At 32.3% G+C, this 16,975-nt stretch overlaps 2 protein-coding genes across 2 annotated transcripts; one reads left to right on the forward strand and one right to left on the reverse strand.

The window, feature by feature from the left end:
• On the forward strand, positions 1 to 1,848 carry LOC126663441 (tubulin beta chain-like). Its single transcript, XM_050356424.2, has 3 exons — positions 1 to 566; positions 654 to 923; positions 1,110 to 1,848. Exons 1-3 carry the CDS (start codon positions 170 to 172, stop codon positions 1,775 to 1,777), a joined length of 1,335 nt encoding a protein of 444 aa, XP_050212381.1. The 5' UTR covers positions 1 to 169; the 3' UTR covers positions 1,778 to 1,848.
• Positions 1,849 to 2,473: 625 nt separating this feature from the next.
• LOC126663457 (L-type lectin-domain containing receptor kinase VIII.1-like) lies at positions 2,474 to 3,898 on the reverse strand. The gene has a single exon (XM_050356425.2). It carries the CDS (start codon positions 3,660 to 3,662, stop codon positions 2,634 to 2,636), a length of 1,029 nt encoding a protein of 342 aa, XP_050212382.1. The 5' UTR covers positions 3,663 to 3,898; the 3' UTR covers positions 2,474 to 2,633.
• Positions 3,899 to 16,975: the final 13,077 nt, after the last annotated feature.

Here is a 16,975-nt window from a genome sequence, read left to right on the forward strand (position 1 = left end):
CTATCACAATTCACAACTCATAATTCCACCGAAATTCAATACCAAAAAACCAGCACATACATACCTTCTTCACCATTCATAATTCTTCCTATAAAACTCCCCTTTTCATCCTTTTCACACCTCTGCCTCCCCTCAATTTCCTCTAGTCTTGATCAACCTTAACCCGAAAATGCGAGAAATTCTTCATATCCAAGGTGGCCAATGTGGCAACCAAATCGGAGCCAAGTTTTGGGAGGTGGTCTGTGCTGAACATGGCATCGATCCTACCGGTAGGTGCAATGGGGACATTAGTGATCTTCAGCTTGACAGGATCAATGTTTATTTCAATGAGGCCAGAGGTGGCAGGTACGTGCCAAGGGCGGTTCTTATGGATCTCGAGCCTGGAACCATGGATAGTGTCAGGTCTGGTCCGCATGGTCAGATATTTCGACCTGATAATTTTGTTTTTGGTCAATCTGGTGCTGGAAACAATTGGGCTAAAGGTCATTATACGGAAGGTGCTGAGTTGATTGACTCTGTGCTCGACGTTGTTCGTAAAGAAGCGGAGAATTGTGATTGCTTGCAAGGTTTGTGTTTTCAGGAATTTTGATGAATTTGTTGTTTTTTTGTTGTTGTGTTTCTTGCTGAATTTGGGTGGTTGTTTTCATTTTCAGGATTTCAGGTTTGTCACTCTTTAGGAGGAGGAACGGGGTCCGGCATGGGGACTCTTTTGATATCGAAAATCCGAGAGGAATACCCCGATCGAATGATGCTTACGTTCTCCGTTTTCCCTTCTCCTAAGGTTTCTGATACGGTTGTTGAGCCTTATAATGCCACTCTTTCTGTTCATCAGCTTGTTGAAAATGCAGATGAATGTATGGTTCTTGATAATGAAGCTCTGTATGATATCTGCTTCCGCACCCTTAAACTCGCTACACCGAGCTGTAAGTTTTTCCCTTTCGCCATATGTTGCACGGACACGCTGAAATAAGAACCAGCAAAACAACATTTCTTTACAAAAAGAAAGTATATCCGGAAAGAAAAATGAGATACTTGACAAGTTTCCGTGCAACAATGCTTTTCCCCATCCAATATTATTCTGCAAAACTGATTTCTGTTTTGTGCTTCAGTTGGTGATTTGAACCATTTGATTTCTGCTACCATGTCTGGAGTCACATGCTGCTTGAGATTCCCAGGTCAGCTGAACTCTGACCTGAGAAAGCTAGCCGTGAATCTCATCCCCTTCCCACGCCTCCATTTCTTTATGGTCGGGTTTGCTCCTCTAACCTCCCGTGGCTCCCAGCAATACTCAGCCCTGACGGTTCCAGAACTCACCCAACAAATGTGGGATGCAAAGAACATGATGTGCGCAGCAGATCCTCGCCACGGCCGCTATCTTACAGCTTCAGCCATGTTCAGAGGGAAAATGAGCACCAAGGAAGTTGACGAGCAGATGATCAATGTACAAAATAAGAACTCATCCTATTTTGTCGAATGGATTCCCAACAATGTCAAATCGACTGTTTGTGATATCGCTCCGATAGGCCTGAAAATGGCGTCCACATTTATTGGGAACTCGACGTCAATCCAAGAGATGTTTCGCCGTGTGAGCGAACAGTTCACTGCCATGTTCAGGAGGAAGGCTTTCTTGCATTGGTATACAGGGGAAGGCATGGATGAGATGGAGTTCACAGAGGCAGAGAGCAATATGAATGATTTGGTTTCCGAATATCAGCAGTACCAAGATGCAACAGCTGATGAGGATTATGAGGAAGAGAATGAAGAACATGATATGTAATCTTAATCTGCATTCTTTAGTCTTCAACTTTAAGGAAACACTCTAATATTCAGAAATTATAAATTTTGCAAGCTTTCCATGGTGATTGAATTCTGATTACAACACACAACACAATATTGAATTGGAACAACTAATCTTGCAATTGAATCCATTCAAAACACTGTCAAGTTCGCGCTCAACTCGACTCTAAAATTCAGAACTCGGCTCAAACTCATTAAAGTTCGAGTTGACTCGACTCAAACTCGATCAAGTTCAAGAGACTCGACTCAAACTCAATCAAGTTCAAGAGACTCCACTTTAAAACTAAAAACTCGACTCAAATTCTATCGAGCTCGAATCCACTCAACTCTAAAATTCAAAACTCAACTAAAACTCGATCAACTTCGAGCTTGACTCGACTCAAACTCGATCGAGTTAGAGCTCGACTCAACTCAGACTCGATCAAGTTTTATTTTAGGAGCTCGAACTCGAGCCTGATAGAGCAACGAGTATCTTAATGTTCGACTTCGACTTGACAATTGACTTCAAAAGGTTAAACTCGAGCTCAATTCGATTTAATTTCAAATCAGTTCCAAGTAGCTCACTTCACCAGTTGACTCGACTCGGTTAAATACTTATTGGAAGGAAAAAATACTTATTTGGAACTTGCTGAAACATTCATTCAAAGCAGATTATATAATTGAAATCAAGAAAGAGTAAAATCTGAATGTTTCCATCAATAATATGTAACAAACCCTACATTTAAACAATTAATCATCAGTTACAACAACACATCAAAAACTGCAAATACAAGTACACAAAATGACACTGAATTTACAACACAAATCATCCAAAAGAACCCTACCTCAAAACAATTCTACTGCTTGCCATCTTCGACGGCTTTCTCTACAACTTTCTTGTACTCAAAATCCACAGGGTGCATAGCACACTCCTCCGGCACAACCGGACGCCTATTACCAAAGATGCTCCACAAATACAACACACAAAACGCCCCAAACGCTCCGCAAGCAGTACCAAAGATCATAGCAGCAAGAACTCTCAACAAACAATTACTCCTCTTGTTAACTACACCTATAGGCTCTGCATCTTTCACAAAAGCCTGAGGATCAAGCGGCTGAGAATGCATCCAACGAGGAACACGCCTTTGTTCGAAAGTCCAGGAATATACAGAACTTGTCTGAGAGGAATTCCCATTGGATGAACTCAATCCAACATAAAACTTCCCATTTTTCCACAGTTTTGAAAGGTCAATCGGGTAGTTAAGCCACGGGTCTATCGGTTTTCTATCACCAAAATGAGAAATCCTAACCTCTAATCTTTTAGAACCAGCTTCATAATCAATCCAAGAGCTTAATCTCTTCCCATTGTTCAACACCAAATTAACAAATGAACCATTTTTCACCTTACTAGAAACAAACCCCCCCACATTAATTCCTACATGATTCTTATCCAATCTCGTACCAAATTCAACAGCAACAAATTCAGAATTATTCTTCACTGATCTCAAAGAAACCCCAAATGGTCTTCTATCACCAAACTTACTAACATTAAACCCACCAGAAACCATAACAAAACTCAAACCATCTCCATTACCAGAAGACATAGAAAAAGCCAAATAACTCGAAAAAGAAACCAAATTCTTACCTTCAACCACCTTAACTGGCTTCTTATACATAACTCGTCCACCACTGTAACTCACTGAGTCAGCAAGCTGAAGCACAGAGCCATTCCTAACAGCTTTAGCATCACCATAAAGACCAACACTGGACTCAAAGTTAGAATCTTTACCAAAACTTTGGAAAGAAAAAGCAGAAATTTGGTCGGCAGAGAGCAATTTGAAGTGGAAAATCAAGAAAATTAAACCAAACAAACAATTAGAAGCCATTGGTGAAGTGGGTATGAGCTAAATGTGAAGATAAGTTAGTGTTTGTAGTGTAGTGAGTGGTAAAGAATCTAGTTTTTAGGGTTTGGTAAGGGAAGTGAAGAACCCATTTGGTGAAAGTATAAATATTTTGGAGAAAAGGTAGTAAAGAAGTTGGTGGGTTGGAGGTTGTGAAAATTAAATACGTTAACTCGTTTCTGCAAAAACTAACTCTCTCTCTCTGCTTTACTTTCTCTGAGTGGCAGCTCACTGAGGGAATATTGTAATTTTTATGTTTTGCAAATATGTCCTTGTGTTATGTTGAATTTGCAAAGTTTGGTTTGTTGGCAATTGGCAATGGGCATCTCCAATTATTTGGACAATCATGAATTGTAAAGTGTCTCTCGCCCAATAAAATAATTTATTTAAAGAATTATGGATAATTGAGAGGGTGGTATGTTTTTTAGTATTATTTAAATATAAAATGAGATTTTATTTTTATAGTTTTAATATAGACAATCATGAATTTTAAAGTATCTCACCCAATACAAGGCTTTACTTTAAACATAATACCTCAAAAACTACTCATTTAAAAAAAATTGTATTGTGATATTATAAACTCGCAAATTTTATTTTAATTTGTATTTTCAATTTTTAATACTTTAAACTATCAAATTGGTCTCTTTTTTACTCGAAAAAATACATACAAATCCTTCATATTTAATATGTATTTTAAATAACCTTTAATATTATAAATATAATAAATAAAGTCTTTTTTCCCACAAATTTATTTTTTATTATGATGAGTATATTTGGTTCCATTTTGAATAGAGTAAAATTGAGCGAAATTATATGAATTTATTTTATGTGTATATATGAGTGTATTTTGTAATTTTATCTGGTATAAACTTTAAACAGCATACTGCTAGGTCGTGAGTTCGATTCTTCCCATAAGTGTGCCTCTATTCCCTAATTTTAAAAAAATGTAATTATTATGAATAAATTTTATAATATTTTCTAAAGTGTAAACCCTATACAATTAATGTAGTGGACCATTGTGTAAGTTGCTACTGTCATAGGTGTTCGATAACATCCATATGTTTTTGGTTTGTTAGTACTAATATAATATTGAACAAATCCATAAAGGTTTGGGTAATATAAATATATAAACTAGTATGCGCATGCTTTTTTTCTCTTTGATTTTATAAATATGAAGTTCTTATATAGGTTAAATTTTCACTATGGATATATTTAAGTTTATAACAGAATTTAAATCATAGATAGTGTATTGTAATTTACTATTGGATATCACATAAGAATTTTTACTTAGAAGAGTAAATTTTTATTTAGCCGAATGGCGTATCTTTCATCTATTTCTTAAATCTTGTTAGAAAAATGACATGTTTGGTCAAAAAAAAACATTTGGTCTCTTTTAACAAATGGTTATCAATCATGTCAATTATTAGTAAAAATAATTAACTTATTAAGTATCAACTCAACAATAATTTATTAAGGACAAATTTATTAATATATTTAGGATTAATTACATATAAAACCATTATCTTTCCACCAAGTTTAAAAATAACATGATCTTTAAAACGTGTCAATCACAGACACCACCTTTCATTTCTTTTCAAAAATAACATCGGTAATTTTAGTGGCATTTTTGCTAATGTGTCATGACACATGGCAGACGCATCGGGTGTCCAAGTCAACAAATTTTCACCAAAAAATATGCTCATGATGAAATTGAAAAGAAATAAAAGGTGGTGTTTATGATTGACACGTTTTAAAAATCATGTTATTTTTTGAAACTTGGTGCAAATATCATGATTTTATATGTATAACACATGTATTTACATATGTAAAACATATAAAATAAGCAAAATATATTTATAATAAGATAAAATTATAATTTTTTTTACTCTACTGAATAGAAAAAATAATAAATTTAAAATATGTGTTATATTTATAATTTTGTTATTTTAATACTAAAAATATCATAAATATAGCATATGTATTGACAATGCTTTGACAAAATCATAAAATCAAGACAATCTTGAAATGTATATAAAAATATCAATCAAGAAAATAATTAATAATTGTCTGAAATGAAATATAATAAAGGCAAAAAGTATAAAAGAAACTTTTTACGTTATTCAAACAGAGCACATAAACTCTTTTAATTTATTTTTTGGCTATTTTAAATCCTTAATCTTGTTAAATGGTTCAAATATACTCCTTCACTTGAAAATTTCACATAAATAGCTAAAAGTGTGAGGGGCTATGTGTTCAAAAACATAAGATAAAAAGGCTCAAGTGCTCTTTTGAAAACAAAGTGTTTTTTTGTCACCTCTTAAAAACGTTGAAGGCTCAAATGACCAATAAATTTTTTTAGAAGGACTCATATAATCTTTTTCAATAACTTTAAATATTTTATTTAAATAAAAATATAAAATAAATACTAAATAATCCAACTCACATATATCGTTTGAAAAGAAAAAACAAAAGTAAATTTCCCCTCGACCAATGCCTTAAAAAATCCTCGACTTTTTAACCGCTTTTCGATCCTACTCTGCGTTGAAAAAGCAAGTGAATTTTTCCTACTTGGCATTTTATTGTTTCAATTATATCTCATTTTTTTATATTTTGTTAATTTTTTTACTTAAATGATAAAATCATTCAATTAACTAAGTTTTAAAGATAAAATTGTATTCATTTTCATCTAAAAAAGTACAAATAGATCTTTTATTTTTTTTAAACTAACTAAAAATCATAATGAAATTAAAACCAATTTAAATTCTTAATTAATTTAACTCAATCTAAATAAATTTTAAACACATATAATTAATATATGCTAGATATGTAGAACGTTTTTTTTTGCAAATGAAAAAAAGCATCAATTTAATATTTTAGGGTACAATTGAAACACAAAAATGCGAAATAAAATAAAATTGGTGATTTTTTAACGTTAGAAAAGGATCGAAAAAAGATTAGAAAGTCGAATTTTTTTAAAGCATTACGCCATTTTCCCTGAACTTGTTTTTTTTTTTTTTGGTAAAATGTACCAAGTGATATATTAAAGCTCAAAACTATTTACACCAAAGCCAAGCTAACACAAAAGCTGGCTATTCAAAACAAAAACAGAAGCTAAACAAGTCTAATCCAGTTCTGATACAATTTCAAAAACATCTCAGAATTGTTCCTCCTAGAAAACATCTTCAGCAGAATATCATTCCTGATCCAAGACTTGATGGTAGTCCCTGTAATCTTCTCCTTCTCAAAAATTATACAATTTCTTCCTCTCCAAACATTATAGATTGAACTCATGAAAGCTAATCTTCTGATTTTAGCTAACATAGTCTTCCCATTTGTTTTCTTCCCATACCAAGACCACTCTCTTCTCCAACTTATCCAGTCTCTGTTGATCAAGCAGGCTTCCATAACAGTTTTAATAACTGCATTTAACTCAGGGCACTCAAAAAACAGATGTTCCACAGATTCAGGAACATTGTTACAGAACACACAGTTCTCATTATCTATGCAGCCCCATCTCTTCAACTTATCCCTAGTCTTAAGACTTTTCTTAATTGCAAGCCAGGCTATGAAGCTATGCTTAGGAATACAGCCTGAACCCCAAATAATTTTCCACCAAGGCACCTTAGGATATTTAGTTCTGAAGTAGTCCCAAGCAGAATTGATTGTGAACTTCCCAGATTTACTGAACTTCCAAGAAACTTCATCATCTCTCTCATCATCTATAGCAAAATTATTTTGAATTCTATTCCAAAGCAAATCAATCTGTTCATCAATTGGTTCAGGTAAGTTCCAGCTTCCTCTCCTCCAAAAATCCTTAACACAAGCAATCTTGGGGATATCAGCTTCTTCCAAGGAGATAGCAGGGTACTCATCACAAATTGCCTTACCACAAAGCCAAGGATCAAACCAGAAAGAACAGTTGCCCTTCCCCAACTTGTAACTGAAACAATCTTTGATAGACTGTCTTAACTTGATGAGATTTCTCCAATTCCAGCTTGTATCCAAGGGCTTGGTGATACCCCAGAAGCTCAGCTTCTTTAACTTGTTCTTTGTTATCCAAGTAGCCCAAAGGGACTCTTTCATCACCAAGAGATCCCAAACATGTCTAATGACTGCACATTTATTCCATTGTCTCAGATTTTTAACACCCAGACCTCCTTCACATTTTGGCTTACACACATCAGTCCAAGCTACTAAGTTGCCATATCTATAATCAGCAGTACCTTTCCAGAGGAAATTCTTGCAGACTTTATCCACTCCATTGATAACAGAAACTGGAAGAACAAAGGTAATGCACCAAAAGACCTGCATGCTAAAAAGAACAGCATTTATCAGCTGAAGTCTCCCAGCATACGTTAGATGTTTTGCTGTCCAATGTGAAACTCTTTTGGTGATTTTATCAATAAGAGAAGAGCAGTCTTCTTTTGTTAATCTCTTACTAACCAATGGCACACCAAGATATCTTATGGGTAAGACACCTTCAGAGAAGCCAAGCACATTCAGCAACTGATTCTTGATATCTTCACTAACTCCACAGAAGTACACACAGCTTTTACTAGTGTTGACAGCAAGACCAGATGCTTTTTGAAAGTCTCCAAGAATATTAGCAATTCTATTAACACTTCTCAGATTTGCTTTGCAGAAGATGAAAAGATCATCTACAAAGCACATGTGATTGATTCTCAAGCTCTTGCACCCTGAATGGAAGTCAAACTCATTTTCATCCACCTGTTTTAGAGATCTTGAGAGGTACTCCATCACTAAGACAAATAACAAAGGGGACATAGGGTCCCCTTGTCTGATTCCACAAGCACCTTTGAAAAATCCTTCAGAACTTCCATTTATCATTATGGAATAAACAGGGGTCCTCACACAAGTCATAATCCACTTGATGAACTTATCAGGCAGTCCAAGGCTGAGAAGAACCTCTTCAATGCAATCCCAGCTTATAGAATCATAAGCTTTCCTTATGTCTATCTTCATAGCACAATCCATTTTGCCTGCACTTCTATGATAATTATGGACTAGTTCATGAGCAAGGAGAATATTATCTGCTATCTTCCTTCCTGGAACAAAAACAGACTGTGCTTTATCCACTAAATATCCCAGACACCTACTGAGCCTAGTGGTGATGATCTTGGTAATGCATTTGTAAAGCACATTGCAACAGGAGATTGGTCTAAAATCAGTCAAAGCTTCTGCATTTTCAACTTTAGGAATAATAGTGATGTTGGTTGCATTAAGCTGCTTGAGAAGGACTCCTTCCTCAAAAAAGTCAATTACAGCTTCACTAATATCCTTACCAATAACATCCCAACTCCTTTTAAAGAATAGACTACTATAGCCATCAGGGCCAGGAGCCTTATCACTATGAATGCTAAACATTGCAGTCTTGACCTCCATATCAGTTACAGGCCTACTAAGCATCTCATAATCTGCATCATTTATCACATTCCCACTAGCCATGATAGAGTGACTGACATTCTTTGTTCTCACTTTACAACTTCCAAGTAAACCCTTGTAGTACTCAACAATACTTTTTACTATGGTACTATGATCATTAATAATCACATCATCAACTTTTAAATGGCTGATTTTGTTACTAGAGTTTCTTTGTTTAAGGTTTTTATGAAAAAACTTAGTGTTTTGGTCCCCTAGCTCAATCCACTGGACTCTAGATTTTTATTTATAGTAACTTTCCTCCCACTTCAAGAGCTTCTTAAAATGGATAACCATGGCCTGCTCTTCATCTATCAGGTAAGGGTTTAGGGGGTCTATTTGAATTCTATTCTGGATATCATTCAAAATATCTCTCATTTTCTCAACTCTAAGAGAGATGTCATTAAAGGTGTTATTATTGAGCTTCCTAAGGTCAAATTTCAGCATTTTCAGCTTCTTTACAATTCTGAACATTTTAAACCCCTCCACAGGCCTATCCCACACACTTTTGACAATGTTCAGAAATTGATCATTTTCAACCCACATATTAAAAAATCTGAAAGGTTTCATTCTACTACAAATCACATCATTAAAAACCACAATGATTGGAGAGTGATCAGAAATACCTTGGGGAAGGACTCTAGCCTCTACATTATCAAACTGATTCATCCAGCTCTCATTCACAAGAACTCTGTCCAATCTTCTCCAGACTCTATTTTTGCCCTCTTGATTGTTTGACCAAGTGAACATATTACCACTCCACTTCATCTCAATAAGATTCAACTCATCAATGCATTCCTGAAAATCTTCACTAGCAGTTGAACTCACAATACTGCCTCCACATCTTTCATTATTCTTCAGAATAGCATTAAAGTCACCCAACATAACCCAGGGCAGATTTATGTTTACAGCCACCTCACATAAATTCCTCCACAGTAACTTCCTTATTCCCACATCATTTGCCCCATAGATGAAGGTGCAGATGAAAGACTTATTCCCACTAACCACTCTGCAGTGAATAGCTTGACCAGTACTAGAAATAACATTTACTTGCATACTATCATTTCTATAAAGAACCCAGATCTTCCCCAAATCATTATGCTCATAGTTGTTAATCAAATTCCACCCATTCATATTCATATTCTTCCAAACTGTATCCAAATTAACTTTCCTAACTCTTGTCTCTACTACAGCAATAAGAGATAATTGGTTCTTGAAAATCCAATTCTTCACCTCAGATTGCTTTAAATGGTCATTTAGACCCCTTATGTTCCAAACTCCAATCATTTACCCCTATCAGGGGGTATGGATGCCTTCCTCAATCTATTGTCTCCAATAACTCCATTTTCCAGACCACTTTGCTTATCCAACATCATGCTCAGGTTACTGTTTGTAACAGTAGTTACCACTTTGCTCTTTCCTTTTACTGTAGCAACACTTTTACCCCCTACTTTACTCTGAGTTCCTATAGCTCCAGCTTTCTCAATTGGAACCTCAGGAACTTCCTGTGTAGTAATATCCACTACCTTAACTGGATCAATAGCATTTACTTCCTTTACAGTATCCACAACATTCACCATCTTAGGAGCCCAGGTTTTCTGCACAGCTTTTTCCTCTTTGCAATATCCCACAACATGGCCAAGGACTTTGCATTTAGTACAAGCCACTGGTTTCCACTCAAATATAACCTTCTGTTTGAATTGTTCACCCATTTCATCTTCTAGGATAATCTCTTGAGGAAATTCTCCAAAAGCATCCATCTCTACCAGCACTCTAGCATAAGACAATCTGGACAAATCATTTGTGCATTGATCTGTAAACATGGGTCTACCACACATACTAGCTATTCTGCTCAACATTTCTGGGGACCAGAATTCAAAAGGCAAATCTGGAAGTTGAATCCAAACAGGGACCCTTAGGAGTTCCTCCACCTTGAATGTCATCCTTTTCCTCCATTCCTTCAATATCAATGGTCTCTTATCAAAGAAAATAGGACCATTTGCTAATGCTTTCATCTTCCCCTCATCATCATCAAAATGCATAAGAAACATCTTAGGGTTTATTTGAATAACCTGATTTAGACCATCATTCTTCCATAGATTCATCAAAAAACTCTGAAGCCTGAAGAATCTTGGTTCCAGGCCTATCACTGAGTAGATCAGGGAGTATTTCCACTTGTTTTCCTCTCCATTAACTTCCTTAGAATGGAACTTCACCACTCTATTTCCATTACTCACCGAAGGAGGGTGATATTGCAATCTGGCACCATTTTCTCTTGTTCTATTCGATTGAAACAGCGATCTCCAAGACTTGACCTCCTTAGGAGGCTCTGCCTCATCTCTTTCTTCATCAACTGGAGAGAATTTAACCCCAGAATTTCTTTGACTACTTGCTTTTAAACTTGTCTCACTAACAACAGATTTAACGCTCTCAACGTCCTCTCTGTTTGTCTCATTCTCTTGTTTCTTAGCATCAATCTCAAGTTCCTTCATATTCGACAAATCCACAACAGATTCATTCTTCTTGCTAGATTCAGCTGCATCCTCTTCTTCCTTTTCCTTTTCCAGTATCTCACCCACTAATTGCAATTTCAGATTCGCTATTTGCTTCGGAGTCGTGTAGCTGGTTTTCTTAGGTTTTCTTCCCATTGTGGGAGACGGCGTAGTTTAGCATGAAAACTAATCGTGCGCCGAGAGAAAAACCTGGAGAGAGAAACTCTAATTAAAATTTTTATAATTTTTTTATTTATTGTTCTATTTCATTCCCTGAACTTGTTTCTACTCATTTACATAATATTTTTAGTGTTAGTTGGATTTTTTTTCGTTAGAGGATTGGTTTCATTAGGAAAGAGATGATTGAAAGTTGAAAGTTTAGTTGGGACTTCATTTGGGAAGTATTTATCTTATTAAATAAATATTTAGAAAAACAGATACCTTTGATTAATTTCTGACGCAGAATCTTAGTTAATGAACATTATCTACGAAATCAGAAAATTTATTTTAAAAGAATTCATAACCTTTCTCATTAAGAAAACAATTTGCATAGAAAGAATTTCACAATTCAATAATATGTATTTGTACTTATATAATAAGACTTTAAAATTAAAATTAAAATAATATGTCAGATTTGAGTGGTACCAAATATTTAGATTTAAATAAGTGCATATCATTATCATAATCCAGAGACCCCATAAATTTACTTTATTTATTGTACTTGTTTAGAAAAAGAATATTCTAAAAAAGATGTTGACCTAGTTTTAGTTGCATTATTCTAGTCTCACTAAACTAAAACAATGAAGTTCAGTTCAGAAAAAAACAAAGCAAGACAAAGTTAGAATAAGGTACACAAGAGAGGGCTTAACCATAAGAAGTGACTTATGCTATTTGACCTCTTCATAATATTTTATATGATCTGTTTTGCATATATTAATAAAAATATAAAAATAATAACTACAAAATAAATTTTAAAGATAATTACTATTACTCTCACGAAATTTCCTCCAAAATATTATCTCTCCAATAACTTTTTAAACATTGGGAACATATTTGAATGTTTTAAATATTAAAAGTACATATGAACATTTTTAAACATTAAAGTTTTACTTGATCCTGGATATAAACTTTAAAGGCTTAATGGCAAAAAAAACTCAAACCTTTACGACTTATTGCAATTATATCCAAACCTTTTAATTTTTACAATAATATCCAAATTGCATTATTTTGTTGCAATAATATCCAAATTGCACTTTTTATGTGAATTTTTTCGAGTTTTTTTGCCATTTTTGGGGACTTTTACTATATTATTATACATCAAAACATAATAATAGCCTAATATCTTTATCGAAAACAACAAATTTAACTATCAATTTGACTATTATTGCTACAAAAAATGTAATTTGTATATTATTACAATAAAAAAAATGCAATTTATATATTATTGCAAAAATTAAAAGGTTTGGATATAATTGCAACAAGTTGTAAAAGTTTGGGTTTTTTTTACAATTAGGCCACCTTTAAAAGCACAAATGTTCTTTCAGAAAGAAAAGTAGAAGCGTTTGAAGATGCACATGGCTAGAAGAAAAATGATAATGTAGAATAGTATTAGAAAGTTTATTGATGACATCTTTTCCTTTACTTTCAGCAATGACATTGCAGCCTCTATAGTTTATACTTTATACTATTCAATAGAAAGCTTTAGTTCTCAACCTTGTGCAAAAATACTGGATCGGAACGTAAATCGAATTGAATTATGGTTTTGTATATAACTTATATGATTTGGTTTGATTTTTAATTTATATAAAAGCACTCGGTGTTTGATTTTCGGTTCAATGGCATTTTGAGAACTGAAGTAATAAAAAAACCGAACGAAAAAAACGAATATATATATATATATATATATATATATATATATATATATATATATATATATATATATATATATATATTTATATATATATATATATATTTATATATATATATATATATATGTGTGTACTTTTTAGTTCTTATTCTTAATAATATGTGACGCATAAATGCAAAAATGTTATTTAATAAAATAAATATACTAATAAATATATATGCAAATTATTAGATAATAATTTTTTAATGATTAAATTTTAAAATCACATAAATGTAAAATTAGATTTTTAATTAGATTTTTAAATGAACCTAGGCAAACTTTTTGATTTGATTTAATGTAATATAAATTTACAGTTTGACTCGATTCGGTTTGAAAACTTAACAAATTTTGGCTGGTCGGTTTCAGATGACTTCAAATCGAACCAAACCGACCGATGTGTAGCCCTAGCCGTTTCAATGAATCAAAACATATACTTCAATTAATATATGATCAGTTATATCCAATTTCATTAATTAGAGGTCAAATAAATTTGAAATTTTATAATTTCAGGTCGAATAGACCAATATTTCTTAGAAAATGACATAAAAATTCATCAAATTTACACGTTTTTAATTTAATCATGATTTTTAAAAATTGTCATAAAATTACCCCAACTTTCATTTTTTTTTTCTAAATCCATAAACGGTGCTAAGTTGACACTCATTTATTGGTGTAATTTGATGAGGTAGAGGTTTATTTTAACCAATGAATGAATATCATGTCAACATCGTGTATAGATTTGAAAAAAATGAAAATTAGTATATCTTTATGATAAGTTTTAAAAGGCGTGATTAAATTGAGAAAACGAGTAAAGTTCATCTACTTAATTAATTTTTAAAAAAATATATGTTTACTTGACTTTAAATGATCAAATTACATCTACATATATTAATAAACCAAATTGACATTTCTCTCAAATAATTAGTGATACAACAATACTAGAGTGTATATCGTTTGTTTTGATTGGTTATTAGTTCAAATGAATTATACCGGTTTGACAAATTTTCAAATCAAAATCAAACTGTATAATAAACTGGAAAAATTGGTTTGATTTGGTTTCCTTCAAACTCAGTTCAAACCATATCGGTAATTATTTTATTTATCATGTAAAATAAAAATTAATAAAATTTTAGAATTATCTACAGGCCATACAAAATAACATATATATTTATTTAATAAATTATAAAAATGATTAGCAAATGAAAAATATATTTCATAAAGTTTTCTTATTTTAAATGTTTATACTTTATTGATATGATATTCTAACATTATAAAAAAATTAACATTTATTGATTGATAATAAATTTAACATATTTAAATTATACATAAAAAATATTTATCAAAATATTAAAATAAATTATTTTATAGAGTGTAATTTAAAAAAGTGTTAGAAATTTTATTTTTTAAGTTATAATATTTACATTTTTAATAATATAATAAGCAGTAGTATATTTTGTATCTCGTTTTTACAATCATTTTTTTTATTTTGTACTTTACATATGATAAGCAGTAGCTTATTTTACAATCTAGTTTTACGAAAAACTGTAAACCACCTTTATAAATCTTTAATACAAGTAAACTTTATGCTTAAATTTTACAATTCATGCTTTTATTTATGTTTTAATTAATTTTAGTAGTTACTATTATTTCTTCCATGCATCATTTATTTACTTTATTTATTTTCATTTTCACACTCTAACTCCACGTTCTAAGACTATTGAACAGTACATGCAACCATCATATATATTGGTTTGATTTATGTTAATTTATAATTTTTAAAACCGTAAACCAAATTAATAACTAAAAAAGTCATTATTCCAAACTAAAATCTAACTGTTCATTGTTCGAATAGTAGTTTTTGGTTTGATTTGATTAAATTGGTTTGGCTTGATTGGTTTCAATTTTTCTTTTACAATCCTATAGTACAATAGAATTGAACTATTTGATTTTGACGACTTTGTACCTTAAAAAGATGACTACAACTCACCAAAGGAAAAAAAATAATATTCACCTGACATTCATATATTTAAATACAATATCTATATCCTTATATTAAACCTACAAAAACTTTAATTTAAATTTGCAGGTACAGTTCAAGTGCAAATGCAAAGAAATAAAATAAAAGCAGCTTTGCCATTAAAGTGTAGATCTTATTGAGGTTTAATATATTATTTGATCCCTGAATTTATACCCTTTTACCTATCTAACCCCTAAACTTAACGTCTCATCTATCGAATCTCTGAACTTGTTAAATAATCCGATTTGACTCCTTAACTTGATAAATACGTAAATATTGAACCCCTTTGGGTCCACCTGTCACTTGAAACATTTTAGAAAAAATTCTATACGGAGGGGTTCAATGTTTACGTATTTATCAAATTCAAGTGTCAAATCTGGTTATTTAACAAATTCAGAAATTTAATAGGTAAAATGTCAAATTTAGGGGTTAAACTATGAATTCAGCCATCTTATTAAAGCTTCGCGAGGAAGGACCACAGAAGATGAGGTTTGAAGAGTGGATGTATGACAATACTTTGTGTTGGACTCATTTCATTTCTGGACCATCTCTCCCTTTTTGTATACTTCAATGCCATCTTTGAGGAGACTACGCCACATGCTCCTTCATTTTCTTAATCTCTTCATTTACCATTTTGAAAAACTAAAGCATTGTTGATAAATTCAATTTGTAGGAACATATTTTCCAAATCAAAACTCCAAATTTTATCTCTTTTTCTATTATTAAAATGGAGAGATAACCGAATCTCGAACTCTCATGTCGAATTATAATATTTATACCACTAGATTATACATATGCGGGAACTATCTCTTCTCCCTTTCGGAATTAAGATAAGTCGACACTAGTTGATGAATTCAATTCCACTTAGGAATGTGCATGCGGTGCAAAGCAAACCAAATCAAACCAAAATTTTACTTTTTTTTTTATTTTCAAATTCTAAGTAATTCTTTTATCAAACCGAACTAAACTAGCTAGTTTGGTTGTTTTGTTTGGCTCAATTTGATTATTTCGGTTTAATTCACATTAAAGCTTAGCTTAAAAAAATTTATGTCCAAAAGCAAAACAAAATAAAAAAACTAAAATTTTTATAATATCAGGACAAATTTATAGGTCTAAGTTTGGTTATTAGGTTTGGTTCAATTTTAGTACACCCCTAAATCCACTTACTGTCCAGTTTCACTTTAGCAATTAAAATTTTACACCAGCTAAAAGACATTAATAAAAAGAATCTCATAAAAATAAAATAATTATCAATTAGTTTAGCTTATCAAATCAAAAAAGGACTAGCATAAAACATTTCAATCCTTTAAGATAGAAAAATTTGCTTTCCAACTCCTTGCTAGAACAATGAACAGACAAAACCAGATTTTTAATTTCTTTGTTCTGCGTCTATGGACAGGCATGCTTCCTTGTACTGTGTTGGTGTATAGAAAAGCATGAACAA

The sequence above is a fragment of the Mercurialis annua genome, linkage group LG1-X (genome assembly GCF_937616625.2).
Source record: "Mercurialis annua linkage group LG1-X, ddMerAnnu1.2, whole genome shotgun sequence".
NCBI lineage: Eukaryota > Viridiplantae > Streptophyta > Magnoliopsida > Malpighiales > Euphorbiaceae > Mercurialis > Mercurialis annua.